The following is a 22,784-nucleotide window of genomic DNA, read 5'->3' as shown; positions in this document are numbered from 1 at the left end:
GTTATTCGGTGCTACTAGTGAGACTCCTAATTTGCAGAAGTCATAACTTGCAAAATGCATTATGAGCTAAGTATTTTCTGGCTACTGCATGTTACTGTCCTAATGGAAGTTTCAGAAAATGCATGGCTTGTGACTTAGGATTTAGGAACGATTCTTTCACCTAATACTTATCCCTAGATTGATGCTTCTTGATGCAACATGCGCCAACATGTACAACAAAACTCTAAGAATAGGACAGAGATGGCGCAAAGTCATGCTAGATATGAAATCAATCTTGAGCTCTCATACATCAGACATCAATGTCCATCCTACAAATATTGAAGCCTTCAGTCCTCTCCCTTCATCATTGAACCGTGTGTGCATGGGTGCAGCATCATGCTGAGGATTAGCATCAAGGTATTTCCTCCTTGCCAGCCTCATTCAAATTTGTTCCCCACAGTTCTGAAAGTTATTCATGCAAAACATATAGTCACCGTTTATGACAAAACAAAGAACCCAATAAATTGATCACATTCTTGACACCTCAAATCAAGTCCAGCTTTGTTTTTCAGACCATCTGGTATCTTGCCCGTGAGATTGTTGTAGTTCAGGTATCTGCCATTTTTGAGAAAATGCATTAGGCAAAGAATGTATGGAGATATTATTTGAGATACATTATGAAATGAGATATCGAGTACTAACAGCTCCTTAAGATTGACTAGTTTTTCCATTGATGGTGTGATCGTTCCACTGAACTGATTGCTATCAAGGCGCCTTTTCAAATGATGAAAAGCTTAGCATGGTTAGTAAAATTGCAGAACGAATGTTTTTAAAAAAATCAAGTATGCTTGAGTTTACACGGCAGTTAAGGTGTGCATGCTGCTCAAGTCAGGTATGGGGCCTGAGAGATTGTTACCACTGAGATATCTGTAGTCACAATTTATAAGGCATTATTAGAAGGATCGTCCATCCAGTCTGCTCATACCATTGAGAGTTTAGTTTTGTGTCTATCTTACATGGTTTTGACCCCTGTCAAATTTGCAATGCTGTCGGGAAGCGATCCTGAAAGACCATGGTTTTTTAGATCCCTGTATAGCAGAAAACCGGTCATATTAACACAACAATGATCAACATTTTTCTAGCCTTTTGTTTTTACTGGACTGTAATGTTGTTCTTCCATCAGGACAAGACGTAACACCGATGCATTGGCCGAATTTAGCCCTTATTTTCTTTTTCTTTACACATTGATGAGCACTGAGAACTGATGAATACCAAATGCATTGGCCGAATTTAACCAGAACGCATACAAAATACAGTTCGAAGCACCATTGACATTCAATTGGATTCGGCTGCCATTGTAATCTGAACACTTACAGTGACAAGACGCGCATGGGTGACCCCTGGGAGCATTCAACCCCGGTCCAAGAGTGTTGCTGTGGCAGGCAAGGGTCTCCAGCCCAGTCCGGAGGTAGGTTCTTGAGGCTCGCTGCGAGATCTTCCATTGCAACCACTGCACAAGGGAAAAGCCTAGAGCTTCTCATCGCCCAGACATTTTATCTCACAGGCCAAAGGCGACTGACAGAAGCTGATGCGAGAAAAATGCATACCATCTCTAGTGGCGGTCCTGCCGCCGAGCGGGACAATCTGGTAGATCTCTCCGGCGTTGATGAGCGGGCCGACGGGGGACGTCTCGTTGGGCGTGAGCAGGATCTCCGTCTTCCCGGACAGCTGCATCATGCTGGAGTAGACCATGACGCCGGCCGCAGAGGCGTTGAGCCCCCGGAAGAAGTCCTTGCCGTTGACGGCCACGTCGAAGACGCGCCAGCTGAAGGGGCTCGCGGTGCGCGAGTCCTGGAAGTAGAGCACCACGTAGTAGATCGCCGCTGGGAGCTCCGTCGTGGGCCACTGCACGGTGAGCTTCTTGCCCCGGCTGGTGGTGACCCCGGCCTTGAGCGCCTTGGCCGGCGGCTGGTTCCAGAAGTCGTCGGGCGAGATGGAGGAGTGGCTCTCCACCATGGGGTTGGCGTCCGCGAACGGTGCCCAGTATCGGTTGTACGGGTCATCTGGATAGCTAGAATGCCAACCACGTCACGTCAGGATTCCCCGGCCGGCCGGCCTCACGAGCACGGCGGCGAACGGTCGAACGGGCGGGCGTACCTGACGATCTCGCCCTTGCTGCCGAAGCGGCTGCGTGCCACGGTGCTCATGGCGAACCTGCCGAAGTCCGTGGTGTTGTACATGGAGTCGGCGAGGTCGATGACCTCCAGCGCGGAGATGAAGGGGCTGGACTTCGTGTCGGGGCGGCGCGCCAGGCACACGCTCATGGTCCGGCCCTGCCCCTGCGCCACCATCTCGAAGTAGGTGGACATGCCGCGCCGGTAGTTGTCCGTGGTGTTGACGGCGCTCCACAGGGTGCCGTCCACGATCTGGTCGAACACGGGGGGTTCCTTGCCGCCATCGAAGCCGCCGTAGAAGTAGGTGGTGCGGACAAGGTAGCGCGTGCCCTTGACGACGGGGAGCTGGTAGCAGTACTTGCGCGCGGTGGCGTCCGGGAAGTAGCGCAGCGTGGCGAGCACGGGGAGGAGGTTGGGCTTGTTGATGGCGGAGGCGTTGCCGACGACGGTGAAGCCCTCATCCTTGGCCCACTTGATGCTCCCTACCTGCACGTCCTTGTCTGATCCGCAGCTTATGTAGAACCCTCTGGGCTGTGGCACGGCCGCCGCGGCGGGCGGCTGTTGGGAGGACGAGGAGGGGAATAAGGTGGCGGCGGTGACGGCGACGAAGGCGAGGAAGAAGGGGAACGATGCGATGCGGCTTGGCATAGTAATGACATGCTAGGATTGGGAGGAGGACGATGGAGCACCCGCGAAGGGGAGGCTCCGCTCCGAAGGAGAAGACGCGAAGAAAGGGGGGGGCAGCCAGGGATGCCAGAGATGTTTATGGGCTGGGGCCTCCTGCCCGTGCGCGGGGCGCCGCATGCATGCATGGCAGGCAGCCTGCACGACGAGCGAAAGCGGCGGTGGCCGGACGATGGCTGGTTTTGGTTTGTGCTCAAATATAGCAAGGTTGAAGGAGTCCGTTTCAGGGCAGGGGCGGCTGAGACCATGTTTGTTTGGTGTCGAATTGAGTATACCCGGCGCCGATGGAACTTACTGGCTTCATCATCTGACAGTGCACACCTGGCGTTCCGGCCTCCCTTTTGACCGAACGGCGACGCGCGGTGAAGTAAAGTACTCCTCCGTGACCGACGAGGTACGGTATTTCGCCGGCCAACGGGCAACGCGCCGCAGACGACTGGACAGACGTTCGTTGCCGCAATCTCAACGAATCTGTCCGTGCACCGCAAAACCAGGCCCGCGTCGGCCCATGGAAAAAACAAACTGGACCGTGGGCCACGACCTGGGGCTGCCAGTGATAAAGACAAGCACAAGTCCAATCCAAATCCAATTCAAACGGGAATACTATTTTTTTTGTGTCTGTGTGGTGGGTTGGGGGTTGGGGGGGGGGGGGGGGGGGGGGGGGGAGGATTGCTGGCGCCAGTCCGATGGGATAGGATTCCATCGGACAGTACCTAACGGTCCAACAGAAACGCACCGCACTCCCATTGTATCACTGCAGTCCTTCCCAATCTGCCTCGTCCCGCCACACACACGTATCCTACCCCCACCCGTCTCGCCCTGCCCCACCTCGCACCTCCCCCCCCCCCTGACCCTCTCATCTCTCTCTCTACGCAGGCAGGACCCGGGAGTCGGGATGAGGACGAGCATGCCCCGTCCGCAGGACCCCAGGCGCGCCATCCGCCGAGCCCCGGCTCGTAGTGGCCCTTTCCCCCGGTACCCGGGCCATACCCACATGACACTCTGAACATACCTTTGAAACACAGAACACTTGCAACATGAAACATATGAATGCAACATATGTCTGAAGCAGATGAAACATTTGGAACATACATTTGCAATATGTGTGTGAAACATATGCAACATATAGATAAAAATACTTGCAACTTGCAACATGAAAACACTTATTGCAACATAAGACTGAAACAGTTGAACCATTTCGAACATACTCTTTGCAACATATGTGTTAAATATATGCAACATCCGAATAAGCACACTTGCAACATACGTCTGAAAAAGCAGATGAAACATTTAGAACGGACGCTTGCAACATGTGCAACATCACGACCTATTTTTGCAACATCCATATGAAATACTCGCAACATACCTCAAAAAACATCAGAAAAATTGAAACATACTCTTGCAACATACGTTTTCAACGCAACATCTCCTTGCTGCTCGGCAGAATGGAGGCTCGTCGGTGTGTGTTCACCAGTGGCAGTGGTTGCACATCACGAGAGGGAGGCATCGGCCGCACAAGCGGTAGGGAGGCCACGGCCGCGCGACTTGGAGAGGGCAGCAGCGTGCCGCGCCTGGCAGGGTCAAGTAGCCGAGCTCCACGACTCGGAGGCGGCCGCGCACCGTGCCTGGCAAGGTCAGTGGCCGAGTGGTGCGCCTCGAAGGTGGCCGCGCGCTGCGGCCAAGGGCGGAGCCAGGAAGTTGATTTTTTGAATGTTAGGTGGGGGCAACAGTGTTGAATTTTTTGTGTCAAAAAACAGCGTTGAATTTTCAAATTTTATTCGAATTTTAAAAAAATTAGTGGGAAATTCATGTTCATAGGGGGGCTTGGCCCCTGCCCGCCCCCTTGTCTCCGTCCTTGGAGGTGGTAGGCAAGCGAATAAAAGCGATAGGAAGAGGAACGAGCGGATAGGAATAAGTGGATGAGTATTTTTTTTTGAGAAATGAAGGAGCGTTGATTGTTGGGCTGACGTTGTGGCCTAGCAACGGGCGAACCGGCGTCTGGTTCAGAGCATTACCGTTTTTTAAGTGGAGAAGTCATGATTCAAATCTTCAAGCTCATGTTAAGTGTGTTTGGATGAGTTAGCTGCAGCGTAGGCCTGTTCAATTACAGTCTTTTGCGGGTTTCTGTAGTTTCTAAAACCAACCCATGCAAACGACGGATCAGGCAGTATGGTTTTGATGGTTGAAGCGGTTTAAACCATGGCTTTGTCGTCGAGCGCCGCCGCCCTGTCAACTAATTCGACGATATCAAGCGTATGATGCCCATGGCCGGGATGAACGTTCGAGTAGTAGCGTAGGCAAGGTGTCCACCTCAACCTTCTTGGGGTTCACGTCCACCTCTTTTTTTAGACTGAAAGAAAAATTATATATTATATTACAACTAGGTACATCATCACAATATAAGTACTCTGCAATACAACTATATATATCTAGAAACTGATTTTTATCTAAATTGTACCCACGCTTGTGAATAGCTCAAAATCTCAAATTCAAACATGTACGACGCTTCGTATGGAAGGTCACACAGTTAAACACTCGGTAAAAGGCATGAGAATAGATGCCCAACCAATCGAAGCTGTGCATACTTCCCTGGCCCCTTCATGTGTGTAAGTATGAACAAAGAGAAATTGAAGTAACCCACGAATCAAAATGTGGCGATGGAGCTCGATGAGCCTGCCTAGCTATCTCGCTCTCAGCTACGTGTACGTATGTATGTACCAGCAGGCGATGGAGGTACGTACGTAGTCGATCATATACATAGACATAGGAGAGAAGGAAAGTCAGTCCCATTTCCTTGGGTCCGTGATGTTGATCTTCCAGTGCTGGTCCGCGTACCCGATCTCCTCGGCGACGTGCCTGCCCCAGGCGATCTCCACCTTCCTCCGCTCCGAGAGGCGGCAGGGCCCGCGCATGGTCTCCCCCATCTGGTCGTACACCTGCCACCACCGGGCGTGCGCCTCGTCGCTGGCGTACACCCGCTGGTCCGCCACGTTCCAGTTGCAGTCGTAGTCCCTGTAGCACGTCCAGGGCTTCATCCCCAGGTAGTGGATGGACCACACCTCGGCTGGGTCCGCCCGGAACATCCGCTCCTTGAGGGCGCGCTCACCCGTGGTGTTGGCCCAGAAGTTCTTGAGGTAGTTCACCCGCCGCGGAAGCCGGTGCCACCACACGAACACCTCGTTCAGGAACCCCTGGTCGCCGCCGTTGTACGACCGGATGGTCCGGCGGTCCCGGATGAGCGCGTCGAACGTGCACGCCGACGGCTCGATCACCATCACCCCGGAGTTGAAGAGGGAGCCGTCGTTGCCCACCGCCGTGAGCTGCGGGAACGCGAACAGCGCGTCCAGGCTGCGGAGCACCAGGATGTCGGCGTCCACGAACACCACGCGGTCGTAGTCCGCCAGCTGCCACAGCCGGAACTTGCTGTAGTTATACTCGTTGTAGGTGCCCCGCGCCGCGCGCGGGTTGCGGATGCGCTTGATCCGCCGGGGCGTCCATCCGGCCGCCGTCAGCGCGCGGAGCGCCGGCTTCGACACCGTGTGGTCGTGGAGGAGGACCAGGTCCCGGGTGGACCCCGCGCGCCGGATGCTCTGCGCCAGCACGATCGCGCCGCACAGGTACGTGTCCGACGAGTGTAGCACCGTCGCGTACGCCTCGCGCCGGGGACGCCCGCCCGACCACGACGGCGACGACGACGTCGACAGCTCCGACGACGCGTTTGAACACCTCCTGGATCCCTGTGCACAGAGTACATGCTTGTTTCATTTAATTTTTGCGTGCACATGCATGTAATACTTATGTATTATTATTACTCCTATTTTTTTTGTATGAGCCAGGATCTCCTCATCAAATAAATCATGCCTTGCGGACAAGCATAAAAAAAAACAGGATATCGATGCATTTTCCTCACTCCAATCATCACTTTGCTATGAATCTCCTCATCAAACACATCTTGCAAGTTTAATTATTGTTTTAAAGAAGAAATCTGAAAAGCTGAATAATCGATTAATCATGCTGTGACTGTGTGATAAGGTCGGTACTAACAGCTAGCAAACACTATCTATAATTTTTATTTTTATTTTCAGGGAAACCCCCCCGTCCCTTTATATAGCAATCGCTAGACAGTTCAGTTGTAAAACATGTCACCAATTGACACTATACATTGATCTATCTATCCAGCGAAGCCTAGCTGCCAAAAGAAAGTTCTGCTGGTGGTGAGTTGAAGTGTTCGTCAAGTCAAAACCAAACTAAATAAAGAGAGACGACATATACATCGACCAACGCAAGTAACCACGAATAGATAAACTTTGCGGCGTGCGTTCTGCTCTGCCTACGGTTGGTGATCCACCTGGTAGAATGCAGTAGCATGCAAGTATCACTAGGCGCCGCCGCACGCCGCCGCGTGCGTGCCCAAAGTCTCAAAGCCGGCGAGACCCGGAGAGAGCAGCCCTGCCCGACCGGTGCAGCTCACCAACCGAATCTAGTTCAATCAGTCGTGTCGATCGGCCTGTTCGCTGGTTGATTTCTGGGCTAATAAGTACAGTTGGTGGTGGTTTGTTGTGAGAGAAAAATACTGTTGCCTGACTGAACCAACGAGCCGTGCCATCATGCACCGTGAGCCGTGCCATCATGCACCGTGTGTGTGCTCGATTGATCGGTCGATCAGACGGGTGGAGATGAAAGGCCTCCAACCACGTTAGGTAAAGACCCAGTATACCCCCCACGGTATATTTTCCAAATTCCTTTTTTCTCGAGTTTAATATATTTATTACTGGTTTAATTACATGCGCAAATTGGACGCAAACACTTGTTATTCCCGGCGTCCTCCTGTCAGGTTCTTGCAGGAGCTGAAATTGGTGGTTTGGAAGGCTCACACCTAGTAGGTCTAGCAGCTATCTGCTTATTGCAAGGACACTAGGACAGGTTTATTTTGGGGCTCTGCTTTGGGATTACCCTAGTGACACTGATAGATCCATCGTTACCTCCGGCTTTGGTATAAGAAACTTTCTTCCTTTCTTCGTTGTCTAGCAATCGTCGTGGCCCATATTAATTAGAGCTTATTTGAACCACCAACTAAACTTTAGCCGACTAAATTTAGCTGCCAGAGATCTAAACGGCCCAGCTAAAAAACCAACTAAAGTTTAGGTTAAAGTTTAGCTGAGTCTATTAGCTGAAAGATCCAAACAACTCAGCTAAAATTTAGCTGTGAGAACTTTTAGCTAGTTAAAGTCTATCTTTGAAATTTTAGCTAGCTAAAATTTAGTTGGGTGAATCCAAATAGGCCCTTAGCTCGAACATTGCCCACCAAGATTTTCCAAGTTGGGTAAGAATGGGGGGTTATACTAATTAAATATTTTTTCTCTAATAAAATAAAGGAGACCGTTGAGTGCTGGTAAGAATCGATGCCTGAATTATTATCATGGGCTTTAGCTTGATCGTGTCCTTTTGCCACACATCTATCCCGACCAGATTCTACACACCCCATTGCATCGCCCGTCCCTACTGATCATATATGCCCAGATAAGCAAGCATCTATCTTATTAGCTCGATGATTGTATATGTGCTGTATACATAGAGCTTTAACATAATTCCATTAGGTGGCACATTATGTCCCTAACACACACAGTACGTGTTGTAGCACATGCATGTTCTCGACATTATTATTTATATGCTAATGCAGTAATGCTCTCTTATCCTCCCACTATCAATAATGAATACTATACGTGGATTTATTCTCACGAATTAACAGAACCGACACTAAATGCTGTTCTTACTTCTTAGTATTACTTTTCTTTGAACGAACCCCTGTTTATTTCCCATCAGTATAATGAAGATGTTAGTGGTCAAACCAGTAGTGCAGATTATATTATGTAAAAGGTACTATACGCATATTTGTTCTTTTTTTCCTTGAACAAATCGCAAGTGATAATATTATGTTGAGAGTTATGTTGATGCTATCTCAGTCTTCTTTTAATTTCCAGATAGTTCACAGCATGTGGGTGCGGAGAATAATTCTATGAGATCGGCGGTCTCAACTCACACGCAAATAGATTAAGTCTTGTTGGTTTCAGTCAGAGCTTATTAGCCAGTCAATAGTAATTTTTTCTTACAACAAACCAATATAGCTTATCAGCCCAAAAACCAACCAACGAACATGCTCAGTATCTATCTTGCTCGTCCTGCAGCTGCGCCTAGCATGTTAGTTAGTACAGGACTACAGGCGCAACTACACATGCTTGCCTTGAATTGCATGCAGTGCAACTGTGAGTGTAAGCATGAAGCAGAGGTCATGGAGACCGAGCATGCATGAAATATAGACGTACGGAAACGTACCTCCTGATCCCCAGAGCGGCATGGCGAGGTTGCAGGACCCCACGGGCAACCGGAGCTTCTCCTCCAGGCGCTGCACGTCGACCCTGTACATGTACCAGTCCCCCTCCCGTCCCACCGCCTCGTCGCAGCGGAACAGGTCCATCATGGGCTCGCACTGGCTCCGCAGCACCACGCGCACTGCCCCGCCCCCGTCGCGCCGGCCCTTCCGCGCCGCCACCTGCGCCGCCACCAGGTGCACCTGCAGCCTGAACACGTCGCGGTTCCACCCGGGCGCGCTGCGGTTGCACGGCACCGACGCCACCACCACGTCCACGTCGCTGCCGCCGTCATCGTACCGGGACCAGTCCGGCATCGGGAGCTCCGGGCAGGACGGGCCCTCGTCGTCCTCCTCCTCGTCGATCCACTCCGGGAACAGGTCCGACCACCGGAACGTCTCGGAGACGCGCTCGAAGTCCACGCGCACCGCGTCGCCCTCCACGCCCAGCGCCAGCACCTCGTCGCGCCCGATGTTCACCAGGCCCATCCGAAGACGGCCACGGAGCTCGTCGAACATGGGCGGCGCGCGCCCCGCGTTCACGATCACGATGCGCTCCGCCGCCGCCACCTTGTTTGCCGCCACGCCTCCCAGCTGCATGCAACGCCGTCGTGAGAGAGCTGGGTCGCCACTCGTACTACGTACGTGCCGGTGGACTCACACTCACCTTACCTTCCGTGATAGCTGGGTCGTCGACGACGGCGGCGGGCAGGAGTCGCGGAAGGTGCAGCGGACGAGGGAGGTGGCGCCGCGGTCGAGGATACCCGAGTACTTGGGGTGGAGGAGGAGCGCCAGGTAGGCGAAGAGGAAGAAGGCGAGGAACGCGGCGTTCATCTTGACGATGACCGAGGCCCGCACCGGGGACTTGCAGACGGCCTCCCAGGCGGTGGTCACCCCCATGCCGCGCGCGCACTGTATCCGTATGTGTATGTGTGGCGGGCGTTCGCTAGCTAGCTCACCGGGCGCGCGGGCGTGTCGTCGACTCGTCGTTGTCGGGCGGCGTACGTGCGCGCGGCGGCGTCGGTGGAGCTGTCTAGGCCGAGGCGCGTTGCATGCGAGGGATTATATAGGGGTACAACACGGTGCTGCTACGCTAGCTGGTCCTGGGCTCTTGGCGGGCGACGGATGGCGGATCGTGTGGAAGAGCTGAGGGCCCGTACGTGTCCGTGTGAGTGCGCGGCCGGCAAAGGGTGCGACGGCGGCCAATCAACGGTGGTTGGGCGTGGGGTGAGCTCGAAAGGACGGCTGTAACGAACGAGGGTCCACGTGCCAGAAGGTTCATCCGGCGTCGATCATGGACTACTGCCTGTCACCTCTCTCAGTGATTATCGTCCTGTTTGCTCGGCTTATAAGTAGTATTTTTTTAGCCAATAAACAATATTTTTCTCTCACAACAAATCAGCCGACAGTACTTTTAGTCATGACTTATCAGCCAAGCGAATAGAGCATATATTCCCCATTCTTAGCTAGACCCAGGGCCGAGCACAAGCACGTGCGGCCGGTTCGGTCGAACAGGGCCCCCAAATAGGAGGGGCCCACCAACCAGTCAGGTGTAGTATAGGTATAGATGTACATGTACTGTACAGGCCTATAGGTGTATAGTAGGCCCAATCGATGGCACATGGCAGGCAGCAGGCTGCCAGGCCCAAGGCCCTAAGCCCCCAAGCGGCAAGCGGCATGCCCTGCCCCTCTGGCCCTCTCGCTGTCTCGCATCGCAGGCACAGGTACCGTGATGGTACAACACTGCAGGCCGCATCATCAATTCATCAGTTCATCACGCCAGCCGCCAGGCGCCGCATCGGCGTCCAGGACGCATTCGCAGACCGCAGGGCGCCGCGCCGGCCAGGCAGGACGCCAGGACGGCAGGACTCCATTGCACTTCGCGCACATCGCAGTCTCGCAGATCCCATCTCGTCCGTGATCGGTGATCCGTCAGTCCGTCTCGTGTCTCTGATTTCTGATGCAATTAATTTTCAATATTTTAATCAACATTGATGGATAATGACTAATATAATATTGATCCATCTAGGTGTTTAGTTATATGTGTTCTGGTTCTGGATTATCTAGTGTTTCGATACAAGATTGTAGTCATGTCTTCTGTAAATCGGTCTAGAAAGTATGAATCTGTTTACCAAAAGCGTAAGAAAAAACAAAGAATAGAGGATTTAACTCAATCTCAAAAGGGGGCTATGGATAAATTTGTTAGAAAAGAGTCACAAGTGTCCACCGATAATGATGACAATGATCCTAGAGATGGTCAGATGGAGACAGAAAATATTGTTGGGGTCGAGGAAGTTCTTATGATAACACAAACATTGAAATGGATAACAATGCTGATAACATTGGGGCCAATAGTACTTCACCAATTGCGGATGTTAATGATTCCTTTCAGCCTGATATATTTGATCCTAGATATTGGGATTCCCTTGATCATAAACAAATTGATATTTTAGCAGAGAAGGGCCCTAGAAGAGATTTATCAATTCAGAAAGGTCCTAAGGATAGATATGCTAGAAGGTTTTCTGCACTATTCTATACAACTCGAGAAAGAAAATGACCATTGGAGAAAAGTTTTGTTCAGAATTGTTTGCATTGTTAAATTTCTTGCCAAGCATAATCTTGCTTTTCGTGGGACTAATATCAAATTATATGAAGATAGCAATGGGAATTTCTTGGGATTGGTAGAGATGTTGGCTGAATTTGACCCAATTATTCAAGAACATGTTCGTCGTATTACAAGTGAGGAAACTCAAGCTCATTATCTTGATTTTAAGATTTAGAATGAGTTGATACACTTGCTTGCTTCTGCTATTAAGTCTGAAATTATTAAGAAAATAAAGAGTGCAAAGTACTTCTCTGTCATACTTGATTGTACTCCTGATGCAAGCCACCAAGAACAAATGTCTTTAATTATAAGATATGTTGACTCATCTTCAAGTGATGTTCGCATAGAAAAATCCTTTATAGGATTTTTGGATGTCAACGATACAACTGGGCAAGGACTTTTTGATGTGCTGGAGAATGAACTAAAGCTCCTTGGTCTTGATATAGATGACGTGAGAGGACAAGGTTTTGACAATGGGTCAAATATGAAAGGAAAACATAAAGGGGTAAAAAAGAAACTTTTGGATGTAAATCCTCGTGCTTTCTATTTTGCTTGTGGTTGCCATAGCCTTAATTTAACACTTTGTGATATGGCTAAGACTTGTGGTAAAGCTAAGGACTTCTTTGGAATCATCCAGCGCATCTATACAACTTTTGCTAATTCTACTCAGAAATGGCAGATTCTAAAAGATAACATATCAGGATTGACTCTCAAGTCAGTATCAGCTACACGTTGGGAGAGTCGTGTTGAAAGTGTTAAAGCTATAAGATATCAGTGCACAGACATTCGAGAGGCTCTACTTCAGGTACCCAATATTGTTATATTGATATTTGATAATGATGTACTTATTTTGGCTATCTCCAACTATAACACATATTTTCTTCCTTTCAATTTTAGGTATCTAATGTTGATAATGATCCAAAAACAAGCAGTGAGGCTAAGGGCTTGGCAAACAATGAACTTGGAGAGTATGAATTTATATTGGCAATAGTCATTTGGTATAAGGTATTATATGCCGTTAATTTAGTAAGCAAACACTTGCAAGCAAAGGATATGCTTATTGATGTTGCTATTGAGAAAGTGGAAGGGTTGATTTCTTTCTTCAAGGATTATAGGAAAACTAGTTTATTAGAAGCATTAGAGATTACCAAAGAAATTGCACTTGAGATGGATATTGGTACAACGTTTCGTAAAAGAAGAGAAATTAAAAAAAAGAGACATTTTGATGAGAACTTAGATGACACAAATGCTGGTACACAGTCTGCAGAGGAGCTATTTAGAATCAGCTATTTTTACCTATTGTTGATCAAGCAATTTCCTCACTTACAACAAGATTTGAACAATACCAAAGTTACCAACAAAATTTTGGTTTCTTATTTACCTCTGAAACATTACAGTCATTGGATGACACGAGTTTGAAATCTTCTTGTGATAATCTTGGGGCTGTCCTTACCAAAGATGGAAAATCTGATGTTGATGCCAATGAATTGTATGTGGAGTTGAAGTTTCTTCAAGATTTCATTCCTAAAGAAAATCTGGTTCCTGTTGAAATTCTAAAGTTCCTAAAGCGACATGACTGTTTTCCCAATGCAAGTATTGCATATAGAGTTCTGTTGACCATTCCTGTGACCGTTGCATCAGTAGAGCGAAGCTTTTCTAAATTGAAACTATTGAAGTCATATTTGCGTTCGACAATGATACAACAAAGACTTAATGATTTGGCTACAATAGCACTTGAGAGTGGATTGCTGGAGAAGATTGATTATGAGCATATCATTGAAGATTTCATTTCAAGGAACACTAAAAGAATGAAGTACTTCAATTAAAGATTATGAAAGCAAAAGTCAAATAGGTACAGTTTTTTTATATATCTTAGTATCTTATTTACAGTCATATTTTTTAGGGGGTAGCCCTCATTTTAGAGTTTGGTAGAAGGCCTCGATTTTTGCCGGCTCTGCCCTGGCTGGACCTCAGCATTTTCTTGGTGAAAAATCGTGACTACAACTGCACAAACGGCGTGAGGACGCCGAGTCCTCAGGGAGAAACGATTTCTTGTTTTTTAATCTCTCTCTTTATTAACTCCAGTGTCACCTCGGCATTTTGCTTAGCTGTCAAATCTATTTAAGATAGATAGAAACTACAATAAAGGTGCGTTTAGTTCGACAAAATTTACACCTGCAAACTTTGTATAGTGCACGATTCTCCACTGTAGCATTTCGTTTGTATTTATGAATTATTGTCCAAACATTGACTAATTAGTCTCAAAAGATTCGTCTCACAAAGTTAAAGCAAACTGTGCAATTAGTTTTTGATTTCGTCTATATTTAATACTCCATGCATGTACCGCAAGTTTGATGTGACGAAAAATCTTCTTTTTACATAGTGCACTTTTGGAGAACTAAACAAGGGCTAAATATCTCATTGGGATTGTCCTTATTAATTTGCAGGATGAGTTAGGAGTAGTGTCCCTGTTCTCTCTCTTCATTTATGACGACTTTGTGGTGTGCAGTTGCAGTCACGATTTTTCACCACCCGTGTCATGTACAGTTGTACACTTCGTGCCTACACTTCTACGAACGACGACGGCAGTTAAGCTTCATTTCGAACGAACAGTTAAGCTTCATTTCACTTAGCTGTTAGCTAGACAAATAGTCTGTCCATGCATGATTGATTAAGTGTTTTTATGACGATTCTTCTGAAATATTAGCATGGCTTTCGATCTTGATTAATTATTTCACGTTAATCCTCATCAACTAAAGTGATTCTCCTAAACATGCATCAAAATTACGCACCTCCTTCATTACAAAAGGTAATCTAATATACATGTCCAGCCGTCCCTTGAATTTACATCTAAACCACCCACTTCTACCACCATGAAAGGTAACAAAAAATAGTTGTACTAGATTTGCAGCTAAATAATTACATCTATGCTATTATTAAAATTAAATAAAACAAAACTTAAATTTACACCTAAACATATGCTATTATGAAAAAGATACCATATAATAATCTTGCCAATACTTGTAAACTACCCACTCCTGGTTTCTATATTTAAAAATTTGACATGGAAATGAAACTACAAGCTATACCCCACCATGCACACCAATTATATAAAAGCATGAATAAGAGATGATTATATTTCTATAGTTTAGTAAGCATGAAAAAATATTTTGTTAACGAATCACATACGAACAACACTAACACCATAATTTAAATTATGAATAGTCTCTTGAAATCAATTATGTAGGTCACTACTTTAGATAAAAATATACATTTTGATCAAAATATTATAGTATGTCTACATTTATACATTAATGGTAAGCACTTCTTCTTTTTTATTAAAATATATTCAATTAATTTGTAACCATAACTTGTCCCAACTAGACAGATTACAAAGTATCGATATATATATACTTTGTTATGAAATAAATAGAGAGAGAGCCCAGGTAAAGGAAACTTTAATTTGCCGTGTATGCAAAACTTGTCCATATGCTTTTCATACTTATATCTTCTAATATAAGATGTAGCCTATGCAGGCGCGTAGAGGAGTCGTGAACTATAGCAGACAAAGTGGTACAGTGGACGCTACACAACATCGTGATCACATAGAAAAATGTCAAATATACTGTATAAAGAATAAAGGTAAACATATTTATTATCAACAAGTATTCTAACATGAGCACAAAATCAGCAAACAATATTCTTCTTCATGGGACCATTCAATACATAAGTCCCTTTTTATTTGGTTTTCATTCACATTTCTCCATACTCCCAAGTTGGTTCCATGGGTTAGGTCGAAGTTCACTGGCAGCAATAGGCCTTTTGCATAATGAGCTGAAATAAGAAACGCTAGTTTGTGCTACATTTGATTTGACTCTACCATACACATCGACGCACATATTAGGTCGTCAATGCATTTTAATTGCAGCAGCTAGTTAGTCCCTCTATTCCAAATTAAAGCATTTTGACTTTTCTAAATATAAAATTTTTACTGGACTAAGTCTAGATACATAGTAAAAATAATAAATTTATTTATCAGGTGGGTACCTCCCCATTGAAGTTTAGAAAAAACAATATATAAAAGACAAAATATCTTATAATTTGTAACAGACGTAGTTCACTAGTAGCAATCGTCATTTTGCATAAAGACCTGAAATATTAAGAACCGCTCCGTTGACTCTACCAGTATGGTTACACCTTTTAGTACCATGACCTAAAAAACAAACACAGTCTTTTTTTTTTTTGAAATCGAACTGGAAGGAGCTCTGCTGCCGTCTAGTAGATAAATAAAGGAGAGCAGAGTTTATACAAGGGAATGCAAAGTTAAAAAAAAAAAAAAAACTGTCTCACTGCGATACTGCCCCATAGGCCATTCCCATAGATGTGTTGATGAGTCGATGACATCAGTGAGTGAGCTAATCAAGGATTGGCCACATATATCTGAATCCGGCCGGGTTCAGTAACGGACCGCTAACGAGAGCTATAGCAATCTTAGTGGAATCTACAGGCTTAACCTGGCGACGGAGTGTCTAAAATGATATAGCAGCATTACATCATCAGTGCGATAGCAGGTTGCTATTCCAAACATCGCTGGCTTTACACGCATGCTTAAGCATGCTTGTGCCAGTCGATCGTTCTATGGGAAAAAAATTATATATAATACTACTGCTAGTATGGCTCGCTACTTGTGCTTGCATTGTTAATTGGGCATCTTGAGCAACTGACGAAGTATTCAATCAATTATCAGTACAAACGTAGCTACAAGCTCCACTTCAAGTAGCAGTAGCTGCGACACACCCTTCCTACCTTGTGGAGTTTATGGTGGAGCCATTATTCGGCGTTTGGCTGTAGTTTGTCGTAAACGATCGTAAATTTTTAGTTGGAACAGTATTTTTCTCTCACACAAACCAGCCAACAGTACTTCTTCATAAACCAGCAACGATACGAACCAGTCAACCGAACAGGCTCATTATTATTCCAATTTCATTCGTTGAGACAAACAGCCTGTTCGTTTGGCTGATTCGTATCGTTGTTGGTTCGTGAAAAAGTACTGCTGGCTGATTTGTATGAGAAAAAAATATTGTTCTGGCTGTAAATTTATGATCATTTACGAGAAGGCTTCACGCGTAAGTACTGAATTAAAATACAGCGATCCAGGACAACTGAACCTCCATTTCTGCTTGGTGGTGCATATATACAATTCCGTCAGGCTCATCACGACCACACAAACAAATCGCACGCCACATCGGTCGGGGTTGGTGCATCCTCCAGAAGCCACAATATATACATATATCTGTGATTTGGCCGAGATATATAGATAAGATAATAGATGCCGCTTATTAGTCGAGCGTGTATCTGTGTGACTAATATGGTCAGGGTTTAATAATGATCGCTGATGCGGCGTCGCTGTTGGCGCTTGCACACCAAGGTACGGTTCTGTTGCCCGGGCTGGTGGGCTCGATCAGGACCAGCAAGGGCACCTGCAGCCCCTCTTCTTCGCTCGAGTCGGTGCGATCTTGGCCGTTCCTTCCTGTCCCAACGCCCCCCAGACCGATCTCAAGTGGTACCTGCACTGCAGACAAAGGCTTGCATGGAATGGAAGACAAAGGCTCGCTCGTTTGGAACGCTGAAAAAAGAAATCATATGTAATTTTAGGATTTTTGTTTGGGAAAAAAAAGTTTGTTCTTATCAGCAGGATTTGATTGAAAACAAAAATGCTGTTAAATGCAATGGATGAAGAGAGGCACGTCCACTCCATTGGCATAGATCTAAAAAATAAAGCCGGGAAACTTACCTGTTCGTTTCGTCGTAAACGATCATGGATTATTTACTGCTGGCTGATTTGGTGTGAGAGAAAAATATTATTCCAACTTATAATCCACGATCGTATACGAGTAAACGAACAGCCTGTGAACGGGCTGTTAAAGGCGGGGCGAGCTGCTATCAGATGGAAGTGAGTGGATCGATGGTGACCCTAGTACTATTGGTACTGTACATTCTGTTCATCCGGCCAGGAATTGAAAAAAGAACTGGACTCAGGCTCATTTAAATTCAGGGCGTATAGTTTTATAGTGTTATATTGGATGTCACATGGGGTCGTATGGGGTGTTCGGATACTGATAAAAAAAATAAATTACATAGTCCGTCAGTAAACCGCGAGACGAATTTATTAAGCCTAATTAATCCATCATTAACACATGTGTTAATGTAGCACCACATTGTCAAATTATGGACTAATTAGGCTTAAAAGATTCGTCTCACAAATTAGTCGTAAATTGTGCAATTAGTTATTTTTTAGTCTATATTTAATACTCTATGTATGTGTCCAAACATTCAATAAGATATGGTGTAAACTTTCAGAGAAGGAACTAAACAAGCCCTTAGTCATTAGCCACGCCACACCCAGTTACCTGTAGGCTAGCTGCTGCCGATCGCCCTTGATCTTAACATCTCAACTGCCCTTGATGTTGCATTGCATGCCTGCCTATACAGAGCCTGTTCGTTTGGCTGTGGCTTATCGTAAACGATCGTAAATTTTTAGACAAAACAATATTTTTCTTTCACATAAACCAGTCAGTAGTATTTCTTCACGAACCAGTAACGATACGAACCAGCCAACCGAACAGGCTGACAACTCATATCCAAGATATGGATGACAACGGGGATGTATCCGTCGGGTATCGCCAGAACGTTTTCTTCCCCGCTACAGAGAATTCATCCCGTCTCCGTCCCCGTTAACTGTCTCGGGTATAGATTCTTGCCCATCTCCGTACCCGTCGGGCATCGGTTGGGTAACAGATACCCGATGGGTGCTGCATACCCGATAAACAAGGATACTTGGGGTCGCAGTTTTGCAATCGGAGACGTTTCTTCTTCACCCGGGTATAAGTGTCGGAGTCTCGGAGATGCCGAGAAGGAGCGAGGTTGCGAGGAGGATGAGCAAATGTGGCAGAGAGACCGAACTGAGGAAGGGAGGGGCACGAGCGCTCGTGAGGCAGGCGTGCTTGTGCTGCTGGCGGAGATGGTGAGAAAAAATTGAACATACAAACTATATATATGATTGTTCAGATTTGGGCCAAAATACCTATGTTGAGCTTCTTTGGGCCTAATACTCGCATGTCAGCTCAAATAGTCGGGTTCCCCAATGGGTAACGGGGACGGGTAAACATGAAACGTTCCCGTACCTGCTATACCCATCGGGGATGGATTCTTGTCCATTTAGATGTCCACGGGTAAAGATATAATTCTATCCCTATCCCATAATGGATCAAATACCTGTAAGATATCGGGTATCGGGCCCGTTGCCATCTTTAATGCAAGATATACCGAATTTGTGTCCAAGCCTCCAAGCGCGGCATCTGTAACCATCACAATTAAGGCGTAAATAACTCACTGGTCCCTGCTGAAGCATGCATTCCACTTCCAGCACCATCTGAATTAATGACCATATAATTCCTAGTATCATATCCTACCGGCTAATGATCCATTCATCCATGTCGTTGCAGCTTTGATGAACACGGAACACTCCATCCTGCATATATCAGCAGGTAGGCCACTGACCACTGTTGCTGATCTTGGATGATCTTATCTTCGCGTCAAAAGCTAGATATATTATATATATATATCCTGAGAAATGATGCTTTCTTTTGGCGGTGCAATGAACGGACGAGCAATGACCGGTGGACCAGAGAACTGAAGTGTGTCAAATACAGAACTGGAAAATGTGTGCCCAAATCGCGTCAGTTCAGGTGATCCCATCCATCCAAGGCACAGAAGGACCAGTGAGGATTCGGGTCGCACATGCCCGTCGTCCTCGTTCGTGATTTCATACGTGGAAAGAAGACGACGACGCCCATGTCGAGCTCTCGTGGTGCTGGGAGGAGGAAGAAGAAGAATATGCGTGCATTTAGCAATGGGCAAAGCAACCAATTGTTTTGCTAACATAAAATAAGATCTGCCCAATCGAAGATGCAAGAATAAAATAACCCGATGCTCATTCAAGAGAATGCTTTTTCACCTTACTAACTTGATTTTTCAACAATAGCCAACCAACGTGGATGTTACAACCCAACCTGACCAAATGCTTCAGAGAATCCTTGCTTTTTCCACTTTGGTTGCTCCTCCTTTTCCTCTTTGTTTGTTTTTTCCTTTCATCTTGTTCGTTGTCCTTTCGTCCATTCCTTTCGGTACCCGGTGGCACTTCCAGTAACTTTACTCCACTGTAATGTTAGCATAGGGACTTGGGAGACGACCCATCTACTGAACGTTCAAGAGCCGTTTGGGGATCGGAGTTTGTGACGTTACGTCTCACCTCGACATGCATGTATATGTGATCTGGATCATACACACGCTGAACTCTGAAGTGGTAGCTAAGGTCTCGTTAAAATTGCTTACACACCACTTCTGATTCCTAGCTACCGCCTTTTTACCAAAGCATACTACTATATAACTGTTTGGTGAAAACCTGCATGGTCTTCTTTATTGTTGTTTGGAAAGGAAAATGCTCTTCTTTATTGCTGTTTGGAAAGGAGAGGAAAATGCTCTGCTTCTGCTTCTGCTTTGCTTGCACTTTATATCTGATGTTATCCTACTCCAAACGCTGCTGGTTCTATACTTCTCTTTTAGCTTAGCTTAGATGTAGTTTGCAATGGGGTTTTTTGGGGTAAATGGCCGACAATATCTTTTCGAAAGTTTGCAAGAAAAGAACCTATATATTTATGTAGTTCACTTATACCACCGGTGAATTTCAGAGTAGCCCTTGAGCAAATCTAGCGGCAGGTCTAGTTGCGATAACAGCTTTGTTTGTTCATTAATTAGTAGCTAGCTCAAGTGTGCTGAACAAAGGCATGCGTCTTTAATCTAATTAATAATCATGCGTCTCTGAAGAGATATGGATGAGGCATTTGGAGTTATTAGGCTACAGCTAAACGCCTGGGTTGGTTTGGCTTATAAGCCACGACTGAAAGTACTGTTGGCTGGTTTGGTGTAAGAGAAAAATATTGTTTGTTGGCTGATAAGTCATGACTTATAAGCCAGATATGAGCAAACAACATGCTGAAAGATCTCTTTTTGGCGCCAGTGTACGAGAAAACAAAAGGCAATCCAATTCCGCCGTCGGTCGTTGGCCGGTCCGATCCGATCGGCTCATGATCGATCTCATCCCGCACCTCGTCTAGAACTCACATGATTTGAACGACGAAAGCGAGGTAAAAGAAGAGGTGAGAGCGACATGTACTACAGTCTACAGGAGAGTGAGTGCGTGGCTGCTGAGTTATAGTAGGGTTCGTTCCGTTCGTTTAGGTTTGTTTGGCTGAAAAGTCATGACTAAAAGTACTGTTTACTGATTTGATGTGAGAAAAAAAATATTATTTATTAACTAAAAATATACGATTAATAAGCCAAACAAGTCCAAACCGCGCTCGAAGGCAACTGCAACTCCATGGCCGGACCTACCCTAACAGTCTAACACCCTAGCCTTTTCGCCGTTTGCTGATGAAGGGCATGCGTGCATTCGTCGTCGATCGTCTCGTCTGTCGCATTGGCTCTCGCCGCCGGCTTGAGCATCGATCGATCGGCCTCTCACCGGAACCCTTTGGTGGATTTCTCTGTCTTCCAGCTAGGAAAGTTTTGATGTACTACTTACTACTGCATCATTCTTGTGTCTGGCTCCCAGAGCCAGAGGTCGTTGTACCTTTTTTTTTTTTTGTCTTGGCTGTGGGAATCTAGCTGTGACTGTGAGTTGTGAGCTGACTCATCTCACTTAAAGGCAATGATGCGCGTAGCGTATACCTGCAGGTGATGGTGATCGAAGTTACTACTCCCTCCATTCTCAGACTTTTTTTAACTTCCAGACATCTTATTTGACTGTATATCTTATTTAAAAAAATATATAAATTATAAAATAAATAAATCATTATTAAAGTATCTTTAATAATAAAACAAGTCGTAACAAAATAAATAATATTTATATAAAATTTTTGAATAAAACAAACAGTCAAATAAGAGGTTAAAAAATAAAAACGTTACTCGTTTTGAGACGGACGGAGTAGTTTCTTTCCATGTAAACTGCAATCTGTACCGGTGTGCAGTAGCAGCTGTCCTTAACGTGGACCCGGAAGAAGACGCGGTAAAACCTGAACAGGGCGGAGAGGGACGCGTCCGTCGGTCGGATCCAGCCTGAGTATTGTGATCTGATCAGATGGCTCTCAGACACATCGACGGGACCTAAGGCCGGTTGCTTTCGGCATCTTTAAGTTAGACCCCTTCCGCGACATGGAAAATTTTCCTGTTTTGCTTCTATATCTATATATAAAAATGAACAGATTTCTGTACGATTCACGTGAAAATTCTGCGTTCAAAACGGGCTTTAGTTTGATCCGCGGCGTCCCGCAGGTTGGAGAGGACGCGTCGTGAGACGAGGGCATGCAGCCGGTGGCAACCGATCGACCCCTGGGCCCCCGTCTCTTCGTTCCAGACCTTCAAAATCCTTGCTTGCCCGTTGAGGATGTCAGGAACGGAGTGCCGATGGGATCGATGCGAGCGAGTTCATGTCCACCTCGCCCGCCGACGCCGCACCTGCCGCGCCAGCCAGCTGAGCGATCCCGGACGCGGCAACCGATCGATCTGAGGCGGCCGAAAACCACATGTAAAGCGTGTCGTTTCGCGGGGAAGACAGCGTGTCATCGACGGCTTCGTTTGGTGGGTTTCGGTCGCCGCGGCTGGGAGACTGAAACGAGGCGTGGAGCCTAAGAACTCTAGATGGCGAATGGCGATGGAGATGGATTGGTGCCGGTGGCATGCCGTGTGTCGGCCGGGCTTGGCTTCTGCGGTTGCGACGTTGCTTCACCGATCACCTCGCCAGACTCCCCTGCAGCAGTCAGCAGTCAGCAGTCAGCACTCGACACTCAACAGTGAATGGACACGCCTGAACCTGAAATGCTGCTCTACTACTGTGCAACGAGCACTACTTTTTTTT

General features: G+C 46.5%; 2 protein-coding genes and 1 pseudogene across 2 annotated transcripts; 1 reads left to right on the top strand and 2 right to left on the bottom strand.

Moving 5' to 3' along the window:
- Positions 1-179: 179 nt before the first annotated feature.
- Positions 180-2,915, bottom strand: LOC136505476 (putative leucine-rich repeat receptor-like serine/threonine-protein kinase At2g14440). Its single transcript, XM_066500638.1, has 8 exons — positions 2,137-2,915; positions 1,587-2,050; positions 1,354-1,489; positions 996-1,067; positions 838-906; positions 682-753; positions 523-594; positions 180-441 (listed from the first exon to the last, which is right to left on the bottom strand). The coding sequence occupies exons 1-8, from the start codon at positions 2,799-2,801 to the stop codon at positions 417-419; spliced, it is 1,575 nt and encodes a 524-aa protein (XP_066356735.1). The 5' UTR covers positions 2,802-2,915; the 3' UTR covers positions 180-416.
- Positions 2,916-5,308: 2,393 nt separating this feature from the next.
- LOC136551259 (UDP-glucuronate:xylan alpha-glucuronosyltransferase 2-like) lies at positions 5,309-10,248 on the bottom strand (annotated as a pseudogene).
- A 1,276-nt stretch (positions 10,249-11,524) lies between these two features.
- LOC136468426 (uncharacterized) lies at positions 11,525-13,635 on the top strand. Its single transcript, XM_066467010.1, has 5 exons — positions 11,525-11,696; positions 12,172-12,314; positions 12,408-12,614; positions 12,707-12,814; positions 13,207-13,635. The coding sequence occupies exons 1-5, from the start codon at positions 11,525-11,527 to the stop codon at positions 13,633-13,635; spliced, it is 1,059 nt and encodes a 352-aa protein (XP_066323107.1).
- Positions 13,636-22,784: the final 9,149 nt, after the last annotated feature.

The sequence above is a fragment of the Miscanthus floridulus genome, chromosome 1 (assembly GCF_019320115.1).
Source record: "Miscanthus floridulus cultivar M001 chromosome 1, ASM1932011v1, whole genome shotgun sequence".
NCBI lineage: Eukaryota > Viridiplantae > Streptophyta > Magnoliopsida > Poales > Poaceae > Miscanthus > Miscanthus floridulus.
This window is presented reverse-complemented; position numbering and strand designations above follow the sequence as displayed.

Coding starts and splice junctions, on each gene's coding strand:
- LOC136505476 (XM_066500638.1), bottom strand. CDS start 2,801: ATGCCAAGCCGCATCGCATCGTTCCCCTTCTTCCTCGCCTTCGTCGCC. Junction 1,490..1,586: donor CAGGACCGCCACTAGAGATG/GTATGCATTTTT, acceptor TCCCTTGTGCAG/TGGTTGCAATGGAAGATCTC. Junction 442..522: donor AAAGCTGGACTTGATTTGAG/GTGTCAAGAATG, acceptor AATAACTTTCAG/AACTGTGGGGAACAAATTTG.
- LOC136468426 (XM_066467010.1), top strand. CDS start 11,525: ATGGATAACAATGCTGATAACATTGGGGCCAATAGTACTTCACCAATT. Junction 12,615..12,706: donor TTCGAGAGGCTCTACTTCAG/GTACCCAATATT, acceptor TTTCAATTTTAG/GTATCTAATGTTGATAATGA. Junction 12,815..13,206: donor CAATAGTCATTTGGTATAAG/GTATTATATGCC, acceptor GAAACATTACAG/TCATTGGATGACACGAGTTT.